General features: G+C 43.2%; 1 protein-coding gene across 1 annotated transcript in view; it reads right to left on the bottom strand.

Annotated features, from left to right (window-relative positions):
• SPAG6 (sperm associated antigen 6) overlaps nt 1–27,375 on the bottom strand; it is a 162,419-nt gene that overhangs the window by 48,774 nt on the left and 86,270 nt on the right. Inside the window, exons 5-7 of the mRNA XM_066584994.1 lie at nt 21,980–22,185; nt 15,959–16,132; nt 11,289–11,441 (exon numbers count right to left, since the gene is read on the bottom strand). Of these exons, the coding sequence (XP_066441091.1) occupies nt 11,289–11,441; nt 15,959–16,132; nt 21,980–22,185 (533 nt within the window). The remainder of the gene's footprint in view (nt 1–11,288; nt 11,442–15,958; nt 16,133–21,979; nt 22,186–27,375) is intronic.

Here is a 27,375-nt window from a genome sequence, read left to right as displayed (position 1 = left end):
AAACGAATGAGACTTTACGAATCTCCTTCATGCGTCTCGGAATTTTTCTACAGCAGAAATGTAAATCAGAAGCACTAAGACTATTTATGTTGCAGAAACGGCGCGTCTTCAGCGAACCGCACTCTAGAGATAAAGGGGGAACGAAAACCGCATCAGAATCTGCAAGTAGAGTAATATTGCGGGTTTTTTGCTGCTTTTCCACTGTGGAAGCGCGCTATTGATGTGTGAAAATAAAGTTTGCCCGTGTGTCCTCCGTGCAGGAACTACCAGCGGCATACCGCGAAACTGCGACACAATCCACAGCGGGAAACCCGCAAATAAAAGCGCAGGAACATATACAGGATCCGCAACAGCAGCTAATTCTGTATAGCTCGTTAACTCTGCGAAGTGCAAGACAAATATGGCAGCAGCTCGGGCGTCGCGTGTGACGGTGCCTGCGGGGCGGAGTCACACAAACTACTTTTTAGGCTGATTTTTAGACAGAAAAAAAAAAATCAGACGGTAATAAAGTACGGTATTTAAAAAAAAAATTTCACACGTGATTTTTTTAAATCAGAGGTCAGAAACACTATCTCTTCTCCTTAGGGAGAGCAACTATAAACGAAGTAAGGAGACTCAAATGGCCACGCACGCTCCTCTGGGTAATATGCAAATAAGGGAGATGAAATAAATCCTCCACAGCGCCACCTATTGAAAGGCAGCATTCCTTCAAGCCAAAGTCAGACTTTGGCAACAAGAATTCCTCAAGACGTCCTCAATAACGCAGTAGAAGGCTTTTCTGCTACAGGCCGTTGGGCCTCTTCATCAGGCTGGGCCACATTACAGCTGAGGAAACATAAGAAGAAGCCCCAATGTTTCCACTCATGTAGCATTTTGGTTCGAGGTTCTTTTTTTTGAGTTTTATGGTCGATGTTTTTGCACGCTTTGGTACTTTTAATTGAAAGCTTTTCATATTATAATGATTTTTCAAGGTTACTCAAGGCTTCTTCATCAGGAAACGTAAGACGTTGCCCCAATAGTTCTGCTCATGTAGCATTTTAGTTTCTGGGGTTTTAATCAATGTTGTTTTGTTTTTTTTTAATTCAGCGTTCTTGTTTTATCGATAGATTTTTTATAAGGCTTCACAGCTGCATTTTGAAGTCTCCTGAAGGCCAGAATATATCTGTGCACGAGGCTCGCAGTTTGGTTTGAGAGATTTCAGGAGTTCTGTGTTCAAGGGGGTTTTTTTTGCTTTGGTCAGTATTTTTATCCAAAAATGTTTAATAAAGCTCAACTACTTTGTCAAAAGCTGCTGCAGCGAAAAACATGTTGTTTTAAATACCGGTAAAATGTGCAAAAACAGAAATTTAAAATTGTACTAATTTAGAAATCTGCAGGTTTTTAGGCCAGAATGTGTTTTTAGTCCATATTTGCTCATGTTTTGCAGACTGTAACACACAGCTCATCTAGGGATCTATTTGCACAGCTTTTGGCTGTTTTTAATTTATTTTTTAAATGCCCATTATATGGTTAAAACATGGAGGAATCTGTATTGTATCTGCATTTCATCTGTTTTTGCCCTCTTTCGTATTATTTCCTATTGGAAAAAAAAACCAACAGATCGGTCGTAGAGAATAAAGCCAATGAAAGTCACTCCAAAGGAAGCGCTGCAGCAATACTGATGCAACATGGATGCCATTTCATCTGTAACATCCGTATTAATACTCTTGTGTGAAACTGGACTTAAATACACTAAAAAAGCCTGTATGAACCTGCCAAACACAAGAAAAAGGATTCCTCTCCCGGGGATACCCAGAAGGATGATAGTGCCGTCAGTTTTCATGGATTTCTTCAGTTTTATTTAGTTTTTTGTTGTTTTTCTGGAAGGAGGCCTTCACAAGAAACAGATCATGACGGGATCAGGGTTTTATTTGCCTAGTAAGCTCAATGATTGATGAATTGTCAACCGATGCAAAGAGAAGAGTTCCTCAGTTTCCCTGAAGTATAAAGCAGGCCGGCACACAAAGGGTGCGGACGGATTCATACACGCATATTTTTTGCGTCTTTTTTTTCTCGTTTAGATAAAACCAGGAGTGGATCCCAGAGGAGACCAGAGTATCAGGGCTCCGGCGCAGGGCAGAGCTGCGTCAGCCACAGATATGCTTCCCTACAAGCGAGCGTCTTCAAACCCTGGAGGCCAATGGAGCGCACCGTGATTCATTAATGGAATCTGAAAGAAAAACCCTCCGTGTGCCTCTATAGGAAATTGGAGTCACATGGAGGTACAGTAGCAAAGGAACGCACCGCTGCAGGAGAGACACTTGTGTCCCGGCCGGGACTGAAATGCTACACTGCAAGCTGCACCGTCGTATCCAACCTAATGGAAGAACACGTGAAAGCAAAACGCGTCTGTCATCTGACTAGAATGTTATTGCAGGTTCACCGACGCTTTTATGGTGAAGAAATCGGCGCTTTTTATTATACTGGATGCAAAAGATGCCTTTTTCTAACACTCCTTATTTCATCTATGTAGAGTCACTGTTTATACAACAAGACAGGAGGGATACATTGTATCTAAGCGTCTGTTTGTTTTCCTTTCTTCATGTAAAGTCAGGTAAATCACTCACATCATCAATCAAAGCTGCGCAAAAAGTACAGATCCAAAAACACTTATATCCAGGAATTTTATGGTTTAAAACTGCATCAAAAATAGCCGCCGTATGAAGGTGGAAGCAAATTTATGGCATTTTTACCGAGGATTGGATTTTTCTTAAATAGTATCCTTTTGTTCGTGCCTCTTGAGGCCGCGGTCAGACAAGCGTGTTTTTCTGCGCACCTATTGCTTTCCTATGAAGTCTTCATGTCTTTTTTTTAGAGGCGCAAAATACTCGCACCTGCAGAAGACAGGACATGCGAGCGCCAGCGCACCCGTTCACGCACATTTTGAACATCCGTGGAGAACATTTTTTTGCGCACATAGGCGCACAAAAAGACACGCTCGTCTGACCGCGGCCTGATACTGTATTTTTAAGACCTTACTTTAAAGGGAATGTCTCTTATGTTTTTTTATTAATTAAAACCAGAGAGTGAAACGTTTTCCATTCTTCTAATCGATTTTTATTTTCTGATTGCAGATTTCTTTTTATCTGCGGTCTGTCCATGACTCTGGGGGCGGCCATCTTGTCTGAGCTGCAGTTAACAGCATTTAGAGTGATGCTTTACAGCAGAATTCATGGGTCATAGACACAGCAGACATGAGGGGATCCATTGACTTCTACTGGTGAGTGTTGTGGGAATGTTCTAAGACCTGTGCAGGGAGGAAGAGGAGGTAAGCTGTGACATCACCTATTGTGAATGGTGAATCTTGTGTTATCTATATATATGTGTCACCTCTCAGTGCAATCCTGCCTCTGATGATAATGAGATGACAGCTGAGACATTTTCTCTGAGGAACAGGAAGTGTCAGACTATTATTTGAGAAACGTACTGTATAAATATCTATGCATTTTAGCTTTTCACATTTTTTTGCCATTTTTGTTGTCAGGAGTTTTTTACGGCATTTTTCTCCGTGGACTTCAATAGACCTTTAAGTGTAAGGCGTCGTTTGTAAATGACCAGTCGTATAAATTAGGTCTTTATATTAAACATTTTTTTAAAGAATTTGTTGTCCCAATGTGTTTTTTTCACACTAAATCCTGGTTTAGGCACAACGATTATCGCTCAAAAAATCTTTTAAGCGATAATCATAGTGTGCTTTTCAGCACAAGGTGATCGCTCAAACGTTGAGCGATCACCTTGCGCTCCGAGCGGGGGATGCAGAAGACAAGCGGGGCTGCTTGTCTTCTGCATCCAGCTGTTCTCTGCTCGGAGCGCCCGGCTGTTATACAGCCAAGCGCTCCAGGCAGAGTATTGAGAACACAGCTGGACGGCCATGTTCTTCATACCCCGCCTGTGTTCAGGGAGCGGGATACAGCTGAAACAATAGTATCAGCTGTATCCCGCTGTGATTCCCTGATAACTGATTGCTGATCTTTCAGCATGCGAAAAGATCAGCGATCAGCAACGGGTAAACGAAAACTGCAGGAGGTCAATGCAGTTACACACAACAATTATTGCTCAAAAGATGGCTTTTGAGCGAAAATCGTTGTGTCTAGAAGGGCCTTGAGCCTAGTAATAGTCGGACACTTCCTGTTTTGTAGAGAAAACCTCACAGCCGTCATCCCATTATTATTACAGGAAGGATTACACTGAGAGGTGACACCTATATAGATAACATAGGATCCACCATCCTCAAGAGGTGATGTCACAGCTCACCTCCTCCTCTCCCTGCACACCGAACACTGAGCCCAATAATAATCTGACACTTCCTGATCTGTAGAGAAAACTTCTCAGCTGCCATCTCATTATCATCACAGGCAGAATTAAACTGAGAGGAGACACCTATATATAGATAACACAGGATCCACCATTCACAGTAGCTGATGTCACAGCTCACCTCCTTCCCCTTCCTGCACAAAGCATGCCCTAAACACTCTGCAACAGAATTCAATGGGTCCCTTCCTGCACTTTGGGATTGCTATAAAAGCAAGTCTCTAAAAGCTTCCATAAAGCAAAGCAAGATGCCCCCCCCCCCCCCATAGTCATAAACAGACAATAAAAGAAATACAAAATCTACAATCAGAAAATAAAAATTAGATTAGCAAAATGGAGAACGTTTCACCATCTGGATTTAATTACTAAAAAAAAAATATTTCCTTTAGGATAATTAGTCTTGTTGCGGCTCCTCTTCCCTACCTGTTATTGGGTGAAGGGCACATTCTAGTTGTTCGGCTGTACGATCTGGTTATGTAATTATACGGGAGCCGAGGATGTATTACTGACGAGGCAGATGTGACATTCGGGATCGCTGGGCAGGGCTGGCATTGTGAGATCGAGCCGTCTGCAAACCAGATATAACCAAGAGACAAACTCAATTTCCTGATTTTTGGGGTAATTCTCAATCGGTTGGCTAAATGCTAATTTATGTTACTACAAAAGTGCAATTTTTCCAGCCTGCTAATTTTGTGACTTGATTCCCCAACTGAAGCCGGCAGATGAAACTGGTTCAACCTGTGCTAATGCGATGAGGATTTAAGGCACTTCAAATAATGGCAATTACAGAGCGTGCCGCATGTTAATCCCTGCCCATCCGAGACCTGAAAGGGTTACACCTTCCACCTGCATGTCAGAAGCAGCTGCTCCATCTGTACTTCAAAAGATGCATCAGGGGAATCATGGAAATATTGATTTATTTTTCCCCCAAGGACTAAATGGTCTATTGCACGTAGTGAGCAATATGTGGCTTCGGTTGGCGAGGCCTGCTGGGATTTCTAGTTCCACAATAGGGGAACCACACAGCTTGTCTCTATGTATGAAGAGCTTTCTGGGAAATGGCAGATATATACGCAGCATTCGGCACGGCTGCAGCCTCTTTCACTTTTTTACATTTTGCTGTGTTGTTGCCTTATGCAAATGTTTAAAAAATTCACTTTTCCCCATCATTCTGCACTAAAACCCCATAAAGACAAAGTGAGAACAGAATGTTAGAAATCTTTGTTCGTTTTTTAACAAAGCAATGTAACGTTTTGTATTGACATACGTATTCACACCCTTTGGTACGGCACATTGCGCTCTGAGGTCTCCCATTTCTCTTGATCATCTTTGAGATGTTCCTATAACTTGATAGGAATCACCTGTGGGAAATTCAGTTGATTGAACGTAATAAACACACCCTTGTCTATATAAGGTCTCACCGCTCACAATGCGTATCAGAGCCAAAACTAAACAATGAGGAGGACAGAACTGCCTGTAGAGCTCAGAGACTGGATTGTGTGGAGGTGTAGATCTGGGGAAGCTATAAAAACATTTCTGCTGCACTAAAAGTTCCCAAAAGCCCAAAGGTCTCCATAGTTTTTATATGGAAAAAGTTTTGAACAACTGGAGTTATCCAACTTCCCAAACGTAGGAGAAGAAGGTAAGAGACATGACCAATAACCCAACAGTCACTCTGGCTGAGCTCCAAGGATTCTGTGTGCAGATGGGAGAAACTTCCAGAAGGTCGACCATTTCTGCAAACCCCACCAATTTGGGCTTCATGGCGGAGGGGCCAGCAAGAAGCCTCCTCAGTAAGATACATGAAAGCTGCCTAGAGTTCCTGGAGTACCAAATAGCACCTAAAGGAGCCTCAGACTGCGAGAAACAAGATTTTCTGGTCTTATGACACCAAGTTGGAACTTTTTTTTAACCTCAATTCCTCAATCCTTGTTCTGTCTGGAACAAGCCACCTGCCCAATACCATCCCTATGTCATCACCAGCCCAATACCATCCCTACGTCATCACCAGCCCAATACCATCTCTATATCATGATCAGCCCAATACCATCCCTATATCATCACCGGCCCAATACCATCCCTATGTCATCACCGGCCCAATACCATCCCTACGTCATCACTGGCTCAATACCATCTCTATATCATGATCAGCCCAATACCATCCCTATATCATCACCGGCCCAATACCATCCCTATGTCATCACCGGCCCAATACCATCCCTATGTCATCACCGGCCCAATACAATCCCTATGTCATCACCGGCCCAATACCATCCCTATGTCATCACCGGCCCAATACCATCCCTATGTCATCACCGGGCCCAATACCATCCCTATGTCATCACTGGCCCAATACCATCCCTATGTCATCACCGGCCCAATACCATCCCTATGTCATTACCGGCCCAATACCATCCCTATGTCATCACCGGCCCAATACCATCCCTACAGTGAAGCCTGGTGGTGGAGCATCATGCTTGGGGAGGGAGACCGGTCAGGGTGGGTGGAAAGCTGAATGGAGCAAAGTACAGACATAATGACAACCTGATCCAGAGCGTGTGGGGCCTCAGGCTGGGCAGAAGGTTTACAACAACAAGACAATGACCCTAAGACCCCAGCAAGACAACACAGGAGGGGCTTAGGGACAACTCTGTGAATGTCCTTGAGTGGCCCAGCTAGAGCCCTGACTTGAACCCAATAAAATATCTCTGGAGAGAACTGACCATAGACGGCCACCATCCAACCTGACAGAGGGCAGAAAACGCCCAAATCCAGGTGTGCAAACCTTGTGGCATCCTCCCCAAGAAGACTGGAGGCTGGAATCGCTGTCAATGGGACTTCAACTAAGTACTGAGTACAGGGTGTGAATACTTATGTCAAAGCTAAAAGTTAGTCTCTCGTTAAAAAAATGTATAAAGATTTCTAACCTTCTGTCATCACTTTGTTATAATGGGGTACGGAGTGCAGAATGAGGGGGAGAACGTGAACCACAACATAACAAAATGTAAAAACAGTGAAAGGGTCTAAAGACGTCCCAAACGCCGCGTAGTATGAGGAATACGGTAGATTTAACCTCCGCAGCGGTATACGGGGTAGTGATAATCCCGCCGTGTTCTCTCACTTACAGCCGATCAGCTAATTATTGGTGATGTTACAGTCTGATGTTACACTGCGGTGAAAAAAATTAAATGTAGCAAGAAGCCAGAACGCCTATAAAACTACAGCGCTGCCCGGTAAACACTGGCCTCCTGTTAGCTGTGTAGGCGCTCCAGTCGGCAGCACTCAGCAAGCGCCTGTACCCACGCCTCTTCTAGTACCCGCAGGCTATACTTAGTCACAATGGACTGTGATCAAAAATAAGCATTTTCCCATATGACGCAGCTTCCCGGAGGCCGCGATACACTACGGTTACAGAGAGCTACAACTTATTCTTAGGCTACATTCACATGGGCAAGCACTACATCGGCCAAGAAACTCAGCCCAATATCGTGCTTGCCAACGTGCGTTTATCACGCCAGTGCGAGGAGGATATCCATTAAAAAACCGCCTCGCTTCAACGAAATTGCGATCTTCGGGCGTGTGTTTCACGAGCGTCAGAGGATCACAAGGGTTTCCATTTGATGTCAACGGGAAACATAACATCACCTGCACACCACACGGCATGCGAGTGCCATGCGATGTCTTCTAAGGTCCCACTGAAGACGATGGGTGAGGCGTTTGGAGGGAACGCCAAAAGATAGAACATGCTGCCATTTTTTTTTATCCTCGCAGCATCGTTGTGAGAGAAATAAGTCGCTCATGTGAATAAGTCCCTTCAAAAGAATGGAGTTCATATTCGTGCACGTTTTGTGTGTCTTGCAACACACGAGACTTGCACAAGATTGTCCCCCGTATGACTGTAGCCTTCGGAAGAGCACCTTGAAGGTGTGAAGAGACTTATAAGGCCATGCATGCTCCTCCCCTCTATGGCGCCACCTATTGGAAGGCAAAATTCCTGCAACTCAATGTCAGGAAAAGCTCACCATGTATATACAGACTATTTAGGGGTTTTTGCTCCTCATCAGTGTGCCGTAGCTAGATGCTCTGCCCATAAAAAATGTTTACCTCTCTCATCCGGTGTCATAGGCCTTAACAACCTACACAAAACAAAAATTTAGGGAAATCCAAAATTTTTCATTGTATGCTCTTTAGGAAATTATGTATTGTATTACATGAATCAGATGAACAGCATAGGGTTCCAATTGCAAAAAAAAAGGTCTCATATGAATTTACTCAGTGAGCAGCAGTGTTGATGATTAAGGGCTCAGTCAGACGAGCGAATTTTTCACGCATGTATAGGCACATTTAAAAAAAAACGGATCTATTAGAGCTAATGTTTTCCAATGACAGCAGTCACATGTCCCTTTTTTAGAAGCGCTTAAAATTCGCACCTTCAAAAGATAGCATAGTGTTTTTTAAAGCGGAGCCTTCCTCACTGTTGCATCGCCTCGCAGGAAAATGCGGTGACCAATCATTGAATGGCTGTGATTGGTCACAGCACTCAGCCAATCAGAGGCAGTGCTTCCAGGAGACGGGGATTTTTCAATCCCCGACCAGAAGAAAGGAAGAACAGTTTCGGGGACCTGGGGAGAAGACGGCAGGTGATGTATTTTTTTTCCCTGCAGCTAGGGCTAATTTTGGGGGTAGGGCTTATATTTCAAGCCCCCTCCGTCCCCCTTCAAAATCCCTGTGGGGGGTTGCCTTCATCCCATTGCTTTTAATGGGGAGGCAGCAGCACCATCCCCATTGAAAGCAATGGGAGAAGATCACTGCTGTGACAGCTGTGGCAGGGGATTCCTTCATCCCCCCGGGGAGTCCCCTCATCACTGAACACTTTGACATCATTGAACACTGTGAAAAAAAACGCTCGTCTGACTGAGCACTAAGGCTTAAAAAGTAAGCTCAGTTTTCAGAGTACAGTAAGGTCTTGCTTAACTAGCAACTCCATAAAACAGCACAAAAAGCACTTACTCTGATGCAGGTGTGATCTGATAGTAACTTTGAGGAGTGTAGTGAATCAAATCCCTAGACAATGCTACGGGTCATTAGAGCATGGGCTGTATTTACAGCACTCTAAGAACTGGAGGACAGATGTAAAATATCAGCAGACGAGAGAACATGCAGTAATAATGGCCGTCACTCTGGATAGTCTGATCCTCCTTAAAGTGACTTATATTCTCCAAAATTATACAAAAATTCAGACCGATGAAGAACGCCTGGCTCCATGACAACTTCTTGCTCTATTACTGTATATCAGGTTAAGATCAGTCCAAGAGAGGAGCCGCGGTACAGTGAGCAATGCTTACGCGTTTCACAGCAAAAATTAGCATGAGAACAGTACAATATTTAGAAACAAGGCTGACCAATCACAACGTAATGCTTTATATATGAAACAAGTTCATTACGCTGTGATTGGTCAGCCTCGTCTTTAATCCCCAAGTGAAGGGTCCGTTTTATGCTCTAATGACCAACCTATTTTTCATGTTTTTTTCCATGGTTGCCTTCCAGGAGCCATAACCCTCGTAGAGCCATATAAGGGCTAGTTTTTTTTATTCATATTATATTCATATTAGGATTTTTTAATACTATCATTTTGGGTTTATATATAATCTACCACATTACTTTTAATATTTTTTTAGATGGATTAAAAAAAAAAAAAGGAATTCAGCCATTGTCTTCTGGATTTCATTTTCTGGCATTTATTAACAGGATAACATTATTCTCTGGATCCGCACGATTCCAGGGATCGTACATTTATATAGTCTGTTATAGTTTTTTTCCTAAAGATGTGCTTTTGAGTCACCACCATCCAAGAGACCATTGGCGGAGCTCTAGCTTGCTCTTTGTCTTCATTTACCCCATTTTTGGGAACATACAATATTTTGATCAATTTTTTATTCCATTTTTTTAGAGGGAACATAAACAAGATCTGGAGTTCTAAAATGATGTTTTTTGTTTACAGCGTACATTGTACAGTATAAATAGTATGTCCAATTAATTCTGTGGGGCAATACGATGAAGTCTATACCAATTTTGTTTTGCAACTTCATCACCTTTTTTTTTTCAAAATGTATTTTTTTCTATAGCCGCATTCATAGACCCAAAACATTTCGCTTTTTTTGGCCAATCGTGCTGTGTGATAGGTTTTGTTATTTGCGGGACGAGTTGTACTTTTTAATGGTACCATTTTTTGATCCATAAGAGTTTTTGATCACTTTCTGCTTTATTTGTTGTAAGGCAAATGGACAAAATAAGCCATCCTCTCCATGTTTTCTGTATTTTATTTCACAGCTTGCTTGCACTGTGTCGGTTAAATAATAGACTAATCTTTCTACATCGGTCATTGCATATTTCTTTACATATGTAAGGGTGGAAAGGAGGGGTTTTTACTTTTTTTTTTTTTTTACATATTTTTAATATTTTTTACAATTTTTTTTTTCTTCATATCTTTTTAATTTTGTTCCAATAGGGGACTTAAATGTCACCACTTTTCATTGTTCTTATAATAAACTGCTATACTTCAGTATATCAGTGTATTATAAAGCCAATGAAGCTCAGCCGCAGACATTGTATCTACCTGGAGCTCAAGTCTCTTCAAGCCCCTCAGTACCACAGCAACCTATTGTGCCTAAAAAACAGCCCTTCAACAAGAGATATAAAGACACTGAACATCCAGTAAAAGTAGGGATTATATCTCCGGTGTGCACTGGATATAAATACAAAGTGTTATAAATAAATAGTATTATACTTTGTCAGAAAGTGATAAAATTGCATAAATAAATAAAATACATGGCCAGCACACGGGCGGCCCTACAGTGACACGGTGTGTTATCCCCCTCACTAGAGGATATTCCGCCTTGTAATGTAAGCAAGCAGCGCATTCTTCTTCAGTAACCAACCTTGGAGATGATGACAGCCATTGCAAGGTTTTCGGAATGAGCTGCTACATAACCCAACATCATGACCCCAGGAAGTCTCACATTCCCCTTGCTGTTCCCGATGCAGTCTATGACAGCGGCCACTCCTCCTGCATTTACTATGAGCTGGGACAGCTGGAATTAAAGATGATAAGTTACAATTTAGCAATAAAAGAAACTAAAATAAAACAGAGCAATAAATCTGCATCCTACAAATATGCAATTAAAATGAAGATCTCTGAAATCCAACAATACGGCTATTAATTCTTTTTCTTTTGTTAAGCCTGAGCGCTGCGGTACTTACCTCCCGGTGCACTAATGTGGTTATTGTATGCTTGAGAGAAGATGGTGGAAGCACATTGTATCAAACCAGCAAATACATTTAGTATTTTAATTGTGTCAGCCAGCATAATAAGTAATCTGTTTAACGGAGGTACTAAAGCAACTTCACGTCTTAATGGTGTACTTTAAGGGGGCGGTGGCTAACTAACCATTGCCATATGTCCTATGAGAGTAAATATATCAAAGTGTATGTTCAAATTAGCAGAAATGCTGTGGATCTTCCATGGCAAAATCCACAGCATTTCTGCATCAAATGCCACGTCACTACTGAGCGCTGGCACGATGATGCGCCCACTTCCACATCACCTTACTAGCAGCGCTCAGTAGCGGTTGCCAGGTGAGGGATATGTGCTGCAGTGAAGGATCAGTATTCCAAGGTGAGTGGAGCAGTGTTGGAGGATGAATATCAGCTGTGGATTTGCCAATGAAGCAATGAGTCAAACTCTGCACCAGTGGTGCAGATATGAAAATGGTGCAAATATGGACGGGCTGCGGATATGGACGGGCTGCGGATATGGACGGGCTGCGGATATGGACGGGCTGCGGATATGGACGGGGTGCGGATATGGACGGGGTGCGGATATGGACGGGGTGCGGATATGGACGGGGTGCGGATATGGAGGGGGTTTTTTATGCAGAAATGCTGCAGATTTTTTCACTGCAGAAAGTCTGCAGCATTTCCACTTTGTGAGAAAGTTCTCAAGGAATTGTCCAAGTGGGGATTTTTTTTTTTAAATAGCTGTAAATGTATTAAAATAATAAAAGAAGCAGTAACATAGTATGATCCCCCATTGATCCAGAGGCTGGCAAAAAAAGCGCCAATGAGGCAGAAGCCAAAAGTACACATCTATCCTCTTTCCCGGCGATCCAGTGCTGAAGCCCCATGGTCCTCCTGGTCTTTGTTACCACCTGATCACTGCAGCCAATCAGGGGCCACTGCAGTCACATGTCGTCCTCCTGGCACCGAGGCTCCTAGCCTCTGATTCACAGCAGTCAGGTGATGGCTGTTTGTAAACAAAGACCGAGATGACTGCAGGAATAGCAGAGCCGTATCGCTGGGGAAGAGGATGCGTAACCGCTGCTTCTCTTATTATTTTAAAACATTTTCAGCCATTTTTAAAGGGCACTAACTTTTCAGTTCATCTACTGACTTGTGTTAGTCCCATAATTTGTGTAATATACTTAAAAGGGGTGAGTCTCCTACTTTTAGCTCCAGCTTATGGGCTGAAAGTAAGTGATCCGTGCAGTCCGGGGATGTATGTTTTATACTTACCTTCCTCATCGTTCATTCAATGTGAGCGCTGAAAGCTGTTGCTGAAAGTATTGAGCCGCGCTGCTAAGTAGCCCACCCATTATAAAACTGAACAGGTGAACTACTTAGCAGTGCCGTTTAATGCATTCAGCAGCAGCTTTCGGCGCTCACACCAGTGGAATCATGGGGAAGGTAAGTATAAAACTTACATACCCGGACTCCATGGTCACCTACTTTCAGCCAATAAGCTTAGCTCACGGGGCTAAAAGTAGGTGACAGATTCCCTTTAAATAAAAAGTGTGGTGCTTTACCACTGTAAATCATGTTTGACGTGGATTCCACTAGGGGTCACCCTTCCAACTTCTCTGCAATCTACTCTCTGTCTTTAGTACAGAGCTTTTGCAGTAACAACAGGGACATTTACTTAGCAATCGGGAAGGAACTATCTTCAGCGAGGCACTCCCATGTACTCAGATCTGCAGACACTGTGATAATGATCTCAATAATCTCTGGCTCTCCTGGAGGTGTGTGCCTGTGTGTGTACACACTTTATATTGGGTTTACTCACCATTCGACCAGAGTGCCTGAATTACCCTTGGAGAGCAGGGTGCAGGTATTTAGATACTGCCAGCTCTGCTGATTAGACCATAGACTGAGCATTACAGCATGTGACGTCAGAGCAAGGAAGTGCAGGACAGTGAACTACTGGCAGAATGCAAGGCTTGCTACATGCCCCCTGCATTAAAGTGGATTGTACACAGCAGAACAATAGAAAAGCGGAGAAAACCACCTGAAAATCAGAACTTGTAGACATGAAACAGGATGGAAACAACAGCAAATGAGGGTAAGGAGAATCTGGTGTATTTTAGAAAACTATTTGAAAACATGGGTATGCTTTTACATTTTTTTCACACTTGGACAACCCCTTTCAGTTGAAGTATAAAAGGATTGTCCACAATGGACATTTATTACGTATCCACGGGCCCGAACCTACTATTCCTTCTCACTATGGTTACCTTGAATTAAGCAGTGGCCAAAAATATGTGCTGTCACTTCATTCAAAGTCTATAGGACTGATGGAGACAGCTGTGTACTGCTGCAGCCAATCACTGGTCACAGCAGTGAACATCTATAGCCAGTGATTGGCTGCAGCAGTAACATGTTCTGGTCAGCAGCAACCAGGAAGGATACAGTGATTGTGAAGCAATTTTAAGTTTTGAGTAAACCCCTTTAAAGATGCTGTCAGCTCAGACAACCTTCATAAACTACAGTAAAGCACCCGGTGTGCCCACAAACCTAATATACAACGCACAGAGAGGACGACTGAGCGCGTGTACATAGTGCAGATGAATATTCTTCTCTACGCATCATGCAATCGTTTTACACAGCAGAGGAATAGGAGCGAGTATAAAGTTACAAATTATAAATAAAGTTACAAATTATAAATAAAGTTACAAATTATAAATAAAGCTACAACTTATAAATTTGAAATGTGCTTCCTTTAAACTATTCACTGAGTACTCTAGTTTATGGGGTTGTCTGGAGTGATATATTCCCTTTAACCCCTTCATGACGCGGCCCTTTTTTTTCCCATTTTCATTTTTTCCTCCCCTCTTTTAAAAAAATCATAACTCCTTTATTTATCCATCGACGTCGCTATATGCCAGGTTCTTCTTACCCTCATTTGCTGCTGTTTGCACCCTGTTTAATGTCTAAGTTCTGATTTTCAGGCGATGTTCCTCATTTTTCTGCTGTTTTGCAATCCGCTTACACTGAGGGGCGTGTAGCAAGCCTAGAATTCTGCCAGTAGTTCACTGTCCTGACTTCCTTTTCTTACTCCAAATGCTACACTATACTGTCACTGTACTGGTGGAATCAGCAGAAAGCCAATATCTGAATGCTTACCCCTTTGCTTTTCCAGGATGATCCAGGCATTCAGAGGCATTCTGGTGAAATGCTTAGTAAACCAACTATTATGTGTGTGTGTGTGTAATATGTGCACAGACACACACAGATGCTGGAGAGGCAGAGACTGTGGAGATCCTTATCACAGTGTCTGCAGATCTGTCAGCTTGCAGCCTGTGAGTGCAGGGGAGCTGTCTGTAAAGATAGCCCTTTCTGCTGTTATGGAACCATTCCCATGTCCTAGTTGCTAGGGAAGCTGTGTACCCAACGACAGACAATGGATTGCAGAGAAGCTGGAAGGGAGACCCCTAGTGGCAACCACTTCAAATGTGATTTACAGCGGTAACGCAACACTTTTCTTTTTTTTTATGCAAGGATATTACAGAAATGCTGAGATGAACACAAGCCAGTAGATGAGCAGAAGTTATCTGAAAAGTTAGTGCCCCTTTAAGCACAAATAACATATGTCTCAAGTGGCATGCGATCAGCCCAGCCGAAGAGCGCAGATTTTTTATGCATCTGCAAGATGTCACAATTGGATCCTGGCTGGTTATCCGCAGCATTAATGCTTTATGACAACATATGACACACTGTTTAATGCCAATTTGTGTGGAATCTCTGTGAAAAGCCGAGAGTAAAGAATGGAAGAATAGGGGGAGCTGGGGGATTTACAAAACGGTCTCTAAATTGCTGTGACATCTCGCAGAGCTGCTCCTCGTCCAACATCTCTAGATGAGGAATATCCAGCGATGATCGGGGGAAACGCGGAGTTTAACATGTTTACACAAAGCTGGACTGATATCTAACCGAACATTTATTTACTTCTGGAATAATGACAGCACTTGGCATTCATGACCGTTACTGAATCCACAATTGATATCAGCTTAGCAGCAACCCTTGAGGGCAACAGGTCGCTTCACCGCAGCCCATAGAAGTCCTGCTGAGTCACATTACTGTGACGATCAACAAAGGAAAGGATTTAAATATCCCGCACGCTAATTCATCTGATGATGACTCACGTACAAAAGGATTAAAGTATCATTTTAATTTGTAGTTTACTCCCTCAACCCCCCAATCTAGCTGTGAGTGCGGCTATTAATCCGCCCTGAATTAGATATTAACGCCGCACGTTGCTATTTTGTAAAACGTTTACCTCGGGTGTGTGTCGGGCAATTTCTCGGATTAGAGTGGCTGAGTTTTTCCTGACGTATTCGTCCGGGTCCTTCAAGCAGGTCAAGACGACTGGGAAGATTTCGGCTTCTACCACCATCTCCGCTAAATCCACCGAATGCTTGGCGATTTGACTTAAAGCAGAAAGCACCTGTCGCTGTTACGTAGAGACAATGTTACATTTTATATTAGTTTCAGTTAAAAGGTTATTCATTGCATCGCAAGAAGTCGTACGACTCTCCAATATATTTTCTAGATGAATCCTTCGTGATTTTTAAGATCTCTGCTTGCTGTCATTCAATGAGGATATTCATGGTTTACTTTACTGGTCATAGGACAGACACTCGAGGTACACGGCTTGTTCCATGACATGGCTACTGAAACATGTGTGCGCCTAGACACCCATCACATGACCAGGATGGAATTTAATCCACAGGATGTAAACAATGAAAGTTCCTATTGAATGACAGCAAGCAGAGATCTTAAAAACTGTGGGGAAAAAAATGAGATCGCAAGTATATAGGAAAACTGTATAACTTTTCATTATTCAAAGAAAAAGTTTTCATTTCCCAACACACCAGAATCGCCCTTTAAAGTCGTATTTACATGGGTGAGTAAGATATCAGTCCAAGAAACTTGAACCAATATCACAAATTCCCAATCTTAAATCTGCGATTTCTATGATTGTGCAATTCTTTATTGCGAGAAAATTGCATGCTGTTTCCATAGGAAAATGTAAAAATTGCATCGCAGTCGCATGTACAAGGCAAACAATGGGCACGTTTTCTGTAAGATCACCCAAATATGGAACATGCTGCGGTTTTTAAGTTTCACAGCATCTCTGCAAGAGGAAGAATGTTTGAATAAATTAATGGAAACAAGAGGTTAATACGTGGCATCAATTCGGTAAGTCGCGCAAACGCACAAAACTTGTCTTATTTTCTAACCTGTGTAAATAAGCCCCTATACAGACTCTTCACACACTTTACGAATAAACGCAGACCCCATTCACTTGCAATGCTGGTCACTGAGCGTATGTGCGGTTCTGGTACGTATGTGCGTCACATGGGTCAAAAAAAGGAAGTAGGCCCAAGTGATGTCAGTTTTGTCAGAACCCACAGAAAACAGGGTGCGTATAAAAACCTGCAGTAAACATGGATGCCAATGCGTCTTTGCGGTTTCTTTACACTGGTTGGTGGATGAAGGATCGCTGCTCCAATAGTTCATCCCTGTGGAGGCGGCTGGACATTTTCCTTCACATTGGGAGATCTACAGTCGAACAGTAAGTACTCTTATGCTTGCAGCCAATGAACAAGCATTTACTTGCTTGTCCGCTGATCGTTGTCCTTATCAAGGTGTCTTTACACGAGACGACTGTCGGTCCAATAATCACTTAAAAGTGCGAATGCAGACGATAGTTGTTCGGTGTAAACGCGGCCGCCAACCGGGAGACCAGCGATAATTCACTCATTTGTCGCTATCAATTTCTTTCAGCTCAACTAAACAATAGTTGCTGTTTGATCCAAAGCCGCTCGTGTAAAGCCACAGCCGCTGATATCTGAACAGCTTCTGAATAAATGTGAATGAGGAACCCTCAATGAATGAAACATCGGCAACCAACTTATGAACAAGCATTGCTCTGTGTGAAAGGTGACAAACGACGGTCATTCATGCTCTTCGACGACTATCTGTGTGATAGCTGCTCCCCTTACACAGCCTGAAGACTGGACACCCAAACCGTCCGGCGTGTAAAAGGGCCTTTAGTTAATAGACGGCGTACGGCTAGTCTGGGAGCAGCAGTCAGACCGCCATGACCTCAATAATCTCTGTTTAATATGGAAATTCATACTGGGAAACCGGTAATTAAATATCAGACTGACAGTTTAATTCAATGGTTTGTAAATGTAGCAATAGTCAGTAGCAGACTGGGTGTGAATGGGGTGTGGATCCCTGAAGTTCCAGGACCGGGAAGGGTGCATTCACATGGATGATTTGCACGTGCCATACCGGACAGACGGCGACGCGGTCAGATATTGCGCATAAGCAGAACACATTGCTTTCAAATCTGTTTATTGACATAGCCCGAGGTTTTAAAACCGCTGCAAATCCTATTTTTGAGCGATTCTGTGTCAGTCACTCATTTTCTATAGCAACAAAAAGAAAAATCACATTGCGCTCGCATGTAGACGAGATTTTCATACGAGTGCGATGAGACTTTTCTATTTTTCCCATTGAAAGAACATGTGATTTTCACACACAATGCATTGTACTTGCAGCAGAAATTGCAGGTTTACAAGTGCGATAGTTCGAGTTTTCCGGACTGATGTCACACTTGTGAATATGCCCTTATGGTTTTAAAAGTCGTTCAAAATAGTTGCTTCAGCAGGTTGTTACCATACGAGTGAAGAGAAAGAAGGAGGGAAAGAGGAGAAAGAGAAAGGTGAGAGAGGAAGAGAAAGGAGGGAGAAATGGAGCGAGAGAAGCAGAGAGAGAGTAGACAAGAACGAGAGATGAGAGTGGGAGAGAGAGAACGGAGATAGTGAGAGAAAGAGAGAGAGCTGAAAGAGAAAGGAGAGAGAAATTGAGAGAGTGAAAAAGGAGAGAGGAGAGATAGAAGAGAGAGGGAGGGAGAGAAGAGAGGATAGAAAAGACTGAAGGGAGATGTAAGAGATAGGAGAGAGAGGACAGAGGAGAATATAAAGAAAGGAGAGCAGAGTGTGAGAGACAAGAGAAAGAGAGTTTGGAAAGAAGATAAAAAGTATTGAAGAGAGAGGAGAGAGAAAGTTGTTGGCCGGTCACTGAATGACAGGCGGCTTCTATTCACATCATGTGAGAATACATCAACCGGCAACATTTTATTAAGTTTCCTGAAACAGAATGACTGGTGACTGCTAAACGAATCCTCACTTGTCACCCTCTTACCTACGGCTTCTACTCGCTCTTTCAAGTGACTGTTTGCTCTACTGATCGGAGGCGAATATTTCCTATATCCGCTCATAATGGATTGGAGTCCTTTAATATCATTTATATTACATTTATGTTAAGAGTCTCGGATCCCCTCTGCTTTCTATCATGTCATGAATATACAGACCAATTCCTGTCCCCAAGCCAAATATAATCCCCGGAGCATGATCTCCAGTCCACGCAGAACATGAGAAGAATCGGGATGGACTGGAACTGCTCAACGCCAAACATATGTGGGCAAGACAGGAGACCGTCTACAGTACCGTTACCGGGCATTGTCATCTATCCGGGGAATGAAGAAATAAGACCTAATAGAGCAAAAGTCCTTTAATCCGTCATTAAGGAGACCTGATAGGATTATCAAATATTCTGAATTATCGGCCAGTCATAAAAAGGTGTAACAAGCAAGAGATTCCAGCAGTTGTGCATAAACGCCTTCAGCCTGACATACTGTTATGTTACTAGAATACCATGTTTTTGGTGTTTGACAAAGTGGTGCTTTTTCAGATAAAAAAAATCTTGCTGCATTCAGATGTTTGCTGTGGCTTAATACCGTGTTTCCCTGAAAATAAGACAGTGTCTTAGATTAATTTTTGTTCAAAAAGATTTAACTTTTTTACATGTACATCTGCCTGGACACTATTTAAATTGACTTTTTTAATAAACTTAGCAGGGCTTTATTTTGGAGTAGGGCTTATATTTCAAGCATCCTCAAAAAGCCTGAAAAATCATTTTGCATCCTCAAAAATTCTGGAAAATCATGCTATGTCTTATTTTCAGGGAAACAGGGTAGTAAAATATGAAAATCCTTACAAGCAAGGCATTTTTAAAGAGTATTTTTTCACTTTTGCTGCATTTTTAGGTCTATAGCATTTTTTTGCAAATTACATCGTGTTTCATAGGCATCTTTATAGAAAAAGAGATGGCAAATAAACTACGTATGAAGAAAAGACAACAACAAAAAAGCCAGTTAAAAAAACCCCCGCAGGAATCATCCAAAAACGTTAAGAAAAAAACCCTTTTCTGGGTACCCCAACACTGACTTAGTAGAGACGGAGGCCCTTCAGCTGAGAACAGGAGCAACCAATTAAAGTGACTATATTACCTAAAATTGTTAATATTAATTAAAACCAGATAAAGAACCATTTTTTTAAAATCTGTTTGTATTTTCTGATTTTAGAATTTTTTATTCTGTTGTCTCTACTTGACTATGGGGGGCGGATATATTTTCTGAGCTGCATTTAGCAGCATTTAGAGAGATGCTTTACAGCAGCTTCATGGGCCATGCACAGACTGGACAGTAGGGGGCCCATTGCCTTGTATGGGAGACTGTTCTAAACAATACTCTGTGACCTGTGCAGGGGTCATTTTGTGGGGATGGGGAGGAGGTGAGCTGTGACATCATGTATTGTGAATGGTGTCACCTCTCAGTGTAATCCTGCCTGTGATGATGAGATGACGGCTGAGAAGTTTTCTCTACAGAACAGGAAGTGTCAGACTATTATTAGGCCTAGTGGTCGGTGTGAGAACTGCAGGATTTTAGGATTAATTTTGTTTAAATACAGATCGTTACTGAAAATTTAAATAAATTACTAAAAATGAGTACAAAATATGTTTAGCACAAAAATGTGATTTATGTAATAAGTTATTTTCCGATGACACATTCCCTTTAGATGATAACTGAAAACCCGCTACTATCACGACTACTGATGTTTAACCTGTGGAATTTTCTAACTGGGTCTCTCTGATCTGTTTTTGTGAAATCCCAAATTGTAAGTGCTTGAATATCTGGTTTTCTGGATTATTGGAAGCTGATTAAAGGAATTTCAGTGTATACATTTGTTGAACATCATTGATATTGTTAATCCTAACCATACTATGGGGAGTATAGAGTGGGGAGCAGATCAAGGAGAAATTCTTGCATAATCTAGATTACTTTTAATCTACCAGTTTTATTGTAATCTGAGGCTGCACAGAAAAAGGAAATCCAGATTGATTATCTCCATGTTAGGTTGATCTTTCTGTGCGATTTTCAGACCAAAAACTATTGGACTAAAATCACACAGAAATAGAAACATTGATTTGAATGGAAACATTCACATAGGCCATATAACCATGGGGACCGTAGAAGAGAGCCAGGAAGCGCAGAGCCTGTATGCACTTTTTACGCATGTGAATAACGGATGCAAAACAGATGACAATCAAGCCGGAAAAATTGCGAAGTTGCATGGAAATCGCAGCAAAACCGTACGAAAAATTGGGCAGATTGTTACAGTTCGCAATCACTGTGTGAATACAGCCCTATAAAAATCTAAAAGGCAGCTGTATAAAAGCTCCCTAGGATATGTGTGTTCACCATCTACTACATAAGTAATACAAGGGGACACATGGCTGAAAAATATAGAAATCCGGAATGAATGGGAAAGTGAATTCCTTTGGTAGCTTTGTGCTAGTCGCTGTGAATCGGCCAAAAGCAACTGTCCAAGGCAAACAATTCATGACAAATGAGAAAAGCAGCTCCTTCTGGCGATAGTGAGAACGAGAAATGACGGCAAGACAGACGGCTGTATAGCAATACTCATGTCCGGGATAGAGATTATCTCCTGACATAACTCCATGCATTGCAATGTAGCTAAAAGCCTCCAATGTGAGCAATCAGTGTGTTTATACACATAGCAGAGCTGAGTTTTCTACATTGTTGTCAGTAAGAGAAACAAAGTAATCTTGTAGATTTGATACCTTTTCATGGCTAACAGAGAGGATGTTACAGCGAGTTTAGCATTCTTCATCAGGAAATAATAGGATAAATAGATTGGCGCTGGCCATTGTGTACAACTCATCAATGTTTTATCAGCAGTGAATTCATGCAGCAATATATCCCCAAGGAGGCAAAGGATAAATGTAGCTGTGTAACCTCCGGTAAAAGTATCCACGTGATATTCAGAACCCGCTTCATCCACAATACGAGGAAGCCTTCCCTTATCTTCGCACACCATCAAAGAGAATTAAAGGCAAAAAAATGAGAAATGAAAATAAGTACCTTAAGTTTAGCATCTGGAGAGAGAATCATCTGGGCTAAGTGGGCAATTGCCCCTGCGTCCACCACCGTCTGAGCCAGCTCTGGAGAATGCTTTGATAGATCACTCAAAGCTGAAGCAGCAATCCTTTTCAAAGCGACTTCTGGCTCCTGGATACACAGCACTAGGAGGGGAACAGCTCCTGCATCCACCACAGCTTGTGACAGTTCTGGAGGTCCAACAAGAGGTAATTAAGTAAGCACGGGTGACTGACCCTTGTGCAAGCCATTTTTCACTATGACAGACACACCAAAGGAAGAGAGGGCAGGGTGGACTTTGCTGTCTGCTGATCTGCATTTCAAATCAGCCCTCCCAGTTCCTGAAGCCATGTGGACCAATCCCTGGCTGAAAGGAACACCGGTCAATAGTTGGAGCCCCCTATTTTCTTTCTACAGGCGCACATTGGAGGAAGATTAGGCTGCAATAGCTTGTTATTCTATTGGAAAGAAAGTAAGCAGATGTCAGCTGTTTAAGCACAGACTAGTCCACACTGCCATTATATGCATGGCTGACCGCAGGAAACAAAGCGCTACTAAATCACTGCAACATTACAGAGAGATCTGTCATATTCCACAGAGGAAGAAAGCATAAAGAGAGAACTCACAGCAAAATCTGTACAAATGGTGGAGTGTATTAAATATATCCGTACACACAAATATACGTATCTGCAAGGAGCTTGTGAGAAATAGAAAGAATATTACTTGTCAACAGAATTATGTTGGTGCTATACAAAAATATAAAATATTTAATATCTGTCTCTAATAACTCTCTATTATCTCTCATATCTGAATATACATTTATTTCACATCTATCTACACATTTATTTTACGACTATCTATCTCGTATTTATTGATCTTATATCTATCTCCTATCTATCTATCTATCTCTCTCTCATATCTATCTATCTATCTCATATCTATCTATCTATCTCATATCTATCTATCTATCTCCTATCCATCTCCTATCCATCTCCTTTCTCTCTATCACCTATCTATCTATCTATCTATCGCATATCTATCTCAAATTAATATATATATATATATATATATATACACACACATACACCTATTAATATGAGATAGATAGATAGATGTGAGATAGATAGATAGATATGAGATAGATAGATATACACCTATCTCATATCTATCTATCTATCAATCTATCTCATATCTATCTATCTATCAATCTATCTCATATCTATCTATCTATCAATCTATCTCCTATCTATCTATCTCCTATCTATCTATCTATCTCCTATCCATCTATCTATCTCCTATCCATCTATCTATCTCCTATCCATCTATCTATCTCCTATCCATCTATCTATCTCCTATCCATCTATCTATCTATCTATCTATCTATCTCCTATCTATCTATCTATCTATCTATCTATCTATCTATCTATCTCATATCTATCTCATATCTATCTATCTCCTATCTATCTATCTATCTCATATCTATCTATCTCATATCTATCTATCTATCTATCTATCTCATATCTATCTATCTATCTATCTATCTATCTATCTATCTATCTATCTATCTATCTATCTATCTATCTATCTCATCTCTTTCTGTATTGCTCTCAGTTAAATCTGTATTCATCGATTAAAAGAATAAAACAAGGTTCATTGCATTTATATCATGTAAGAATTAATAAATTACTCCTCGCTGCCTTTGTCTATATTCTACCAAACAGCATGAGGATTATCTGTGGCATTTCCAATTTAAAATATCTACTTTGACAAATGCTGCACTTTTATTCTGCTCGTCCAACTTCATCAAGCAGATGCAAATAGATATCAACATTTTGTCATTAATCTGAATCAGCAACACTAAGACCAGTATCTGCTAATACTTAACGCCACATTATTTTTAGTATTTTTTGTTTTTAGCAGTTTAATTTTTATACCAGAAGGAAAGAGCAACAAATCCAAGCACCTTCTACTGTAGACGTTCACATAGTCTTTACATTTGAAATGAGTTGTCATTTTGGGTTGGCAATCCACCAGCAGTCAGTATGGCTTCTGTGCACAGCGAGAATGGTAATCCCACCGCATAATCCGGAGCATTTTATGGGTAATATTTCATTATTAAAAAAAAAAAAAGTTTGTAGAGATTCCTAAATTAGTTGTATCAGCGGCACAACTTCTAACTGATCCAGTATTAGCAGTAGCTACTGAATGGTCATTAATGCTTCTTGATCAGAATCTGGAGTACGGCTGTACAGCCACTCTGGACTGTACGTGTATACGGGCGGGAGAAGAGCTGTACATGTGTATATACAGGCAGGAGGAGGGCTGTGCGTGTGTATACGGGCGGGAGGAGGGCTGTACGTGTATATACGGGCAGAAGGAGGGCTGTGCGTGTCTATACGGGCGGGAGGAGGGCTGTACGTGTGTATACGGGCGGGAGGAGAGCTGTACATGTGTATATACAGGCAGGAGGAGGGCTGTGCGTGTGTATACGGGCGGGAGGAGGGCTGTACGTGTATATACAGGCAGAAGGAGGGCTGTGCGTGTCTATACGGGCGGGAGGAGGGCTGTGCGTGTGTATACGGGCGGGAGGAGGGCTGTACGTGTGTATACGGGCGGGAGGAGGGCTGTGCGTGTGTATACGGGCGGGAGGAGGGCTGTGCGTGTGTATACGGGCGGGAGGAGGGCTGTGCGTGTGTATACGGGCGGGAGGAGGGCTGTGCGTGTGTATACGGGCGGGAGGAGGGCTATGCGTGTGTATACGGGCGGGAGGAGGGCTGTGCGTGTGTATACGGGCGGGAGGAGGGCTGTGCGTGTGTATACGGGCGGGAGGAGGGCTGTGCGTGTGTATACGGGCGGGAGGAGGGCTGTGCGTGTGTGCACGGGCGGGAGGAGGGCTGTGCGTGTGTGCACGGGCGGGAGGAGGGCTGTGCGTCTGTACACGGGCGGGAGGAGGGCTGTGCGTGTGTACACAGGCTGGAGGAGGGCTGTGCGTGTGTACACGGGCGGGAGGAGGGCTGTGCGTGTGTACACGGGCGGGAGGAGGGCTGTGCGTGTGTACACGGGCGGGAGGAGGGCTGTGCGTGTGTACACGGGCGGGAGGAGGGCTGTGCGTGTGTACACGGGCGGGAGGAGGGCTGTACGTGTGTACACGGGCGAGAGGAGGGCTGTACGTGTGCACACGGGCGAGAGGAGGGCTGTACGTGTGCATACGGGCGGGAGGAGGGCTGTACGTGTGCATACGGGCGGAAAGAGGGCTGTACGTGTGCATACGGGCGGGAGGAGGGCTGTGCGTGTGTATACGGGCGGGAGGAGGGCTGTGCGTGTGTATACGGGCGGGAGGAGGGCTGTGCGTGTGTATACGGGCGGGAAGAGGGCTGTACGTGTGTATACGGGCGGGAGGAGGGCTGTGCGTGTGTATACGGGCGGGAAGAGGGCTGTGCGTGTGTATACGGGCGGAAGGAGGGCTGTGCGTGTGTATACGGGCGGTAGGAGGGCTGTGCGTGTGTATACGGGCGGGAGGAGGGCTGTGCGTGTGTATACGGGCGGGAGGAGGGCTGTGCGTGTGCATACGGGCGGGAGGAGGGCTGTGCGTGTGCATACAGGCGGGAGGAGGGCTGTGCGTGTGCATACGGGCTGGAGGAGGGCTGTGCGTGTGCATACGGGCGGGAGGAGGGCTGTGCCTGTATATACGGGCGGGAGGAGGGCTGTGCGTGTGTATACGGGCGGGAGGAGGGCTGTGCGTGTGTATACAAGCGGGAGGAGGGCTGTACGTGTGTATACGGGTGGGAGGAGGGCTGTGCGTGTGTATACGGGCAGGAGGAGGGCTGTACGTGTGTATACGGGTGGGAGGAGGGCTGTGCGTGTGTATAAGGGCGGGAGGAGAGCTGTACGTGTGTATACGGGCGGGAGGAGGGCTGTGCGTGTGTATAAGGGCGGGAGGAGGGCTGTACGTGTGTATACGGGTGGGAGGAGGGCTGTACGTGTGTATACGGGTGGGAGGAGGGCTGTACGTGTATATACGGGCGGGAGGAGGGCTGTACGTGTGTATACGGGCGGGAGGAGGGCTGTACGTGTGTATACGGGTGGGAGGAGGGCTGTACGTGAAAATGTACATACTTCTTACACACAACAAACAAGGGACAAATGGAAAAAAATTAAGATTAATTCCATCAAAGCCCACATTGTGTTTTCCCCATAGAGCATATTGTTACAAATTGCAGCAGGGCTCCAGTGAAAACGAGGCCTAATTACCCCGAAGGTGAGGTAATTTGAGTCACAGAAGTGAGTGAACCGCAGAGAGTCTGAATAATAGGTTGTATGTCAAATGGATTGTCCATTTTTAATGGTTAGTAATGCTCCAATTATCAAATTACTGGTTAAACATAACATCTGACAACTATCAGGAGCAGCTATAAAACAGCCGCTGAGCACGGATAATGCGCAATAGAAAAAATATATATATAGCATCGGGGCCCACAACACTCTCCCATACAAGTCAATTAGTCCCCTCCTGTCCAATGTGTCTATGGCTCATGAAGCTGCTGTAAAGCAGACCTCTAAATGCTGCTAAAGCTCATGAAAAATGTCAGCCTTCATAGCAATGTATAGACAACGGAATAAAAAAATCTACAACCAGAGGATAAAAACAAATTGGAAAATGAAATATTTGTCACTATCTGGTGTTAATCATTATTAATATTTAATATATATATATTTATATATGTGATAAATTCCCTTTAAAGAAATAAACCCTCATAACACCTGCTGTAAGGAAAAAAATTAAAGGGTTTTCCAGGACAAAAATATTAATAACCTATCCTCCGGCCATCAGTTTCAGATCGGTGGGGGTCTGCTGCGGCCTCTTCTCAGGGGGTCTGCTGCGGCCTCTTCTCAGGGGGTCTGCTGCGGCCTCTTCTCAGGGGGTCTGCTGCGGCCTCTTCTCAGGGGGTCTGCTGCGGCCTCTTCTCAGGGGGTCTGCTGCGGCCTCTTCTCAGGGGGTCTGCTGCGGCCTCTTCTCAGTCATCACACGGCCGCAGAGCAGCGCAGTCCCATTCAGCTGAATGCTATATCAGGCACGTCCGTTATATAATGTACATCACTGTGCCTGGTATGGACTGAAGCAGATGCAGCGTTTACCCAAGGGCCACTATCACTTCAATCTACTGATCGTTAGATTGATAGCTAGTGGCAGACCTCCACCAATCAACTACTGATGACCTAACCTGAGGACAGATCATCAATAGTTTAGTCCCAGGTATCAGGTAGTACATCGATGTGTATTTGTGTACTGTCTGATGTGAGTTGCACCCAAGAATCTCACATACGCCCGTGTGAATGGGCCCTTAGGCTAAGGAGCTGTAACTTCTAGAACTTAGACAATG

Source organism: Eleutherodactylus coqui, chromosome 12 (genome assembly GCF_035609145.1).
Source record: "Eleutherodactylus coqui strain aEleCoq1 chromosome 12, aEleCoq1.hap1, whole genome shotgun sequence".
Taxonomy (NCBI): Eukaryota; Metazoa; Chordata; class Amphibia; order Anura; family Eleutherodactylidae; genus Eleutherodactylus; species Eleutherodactylus coqui.
Note: the sequence above shows the minus strand (reverse complement) of the source record. Positions and strands in the feature narration are given on the sequence as shown.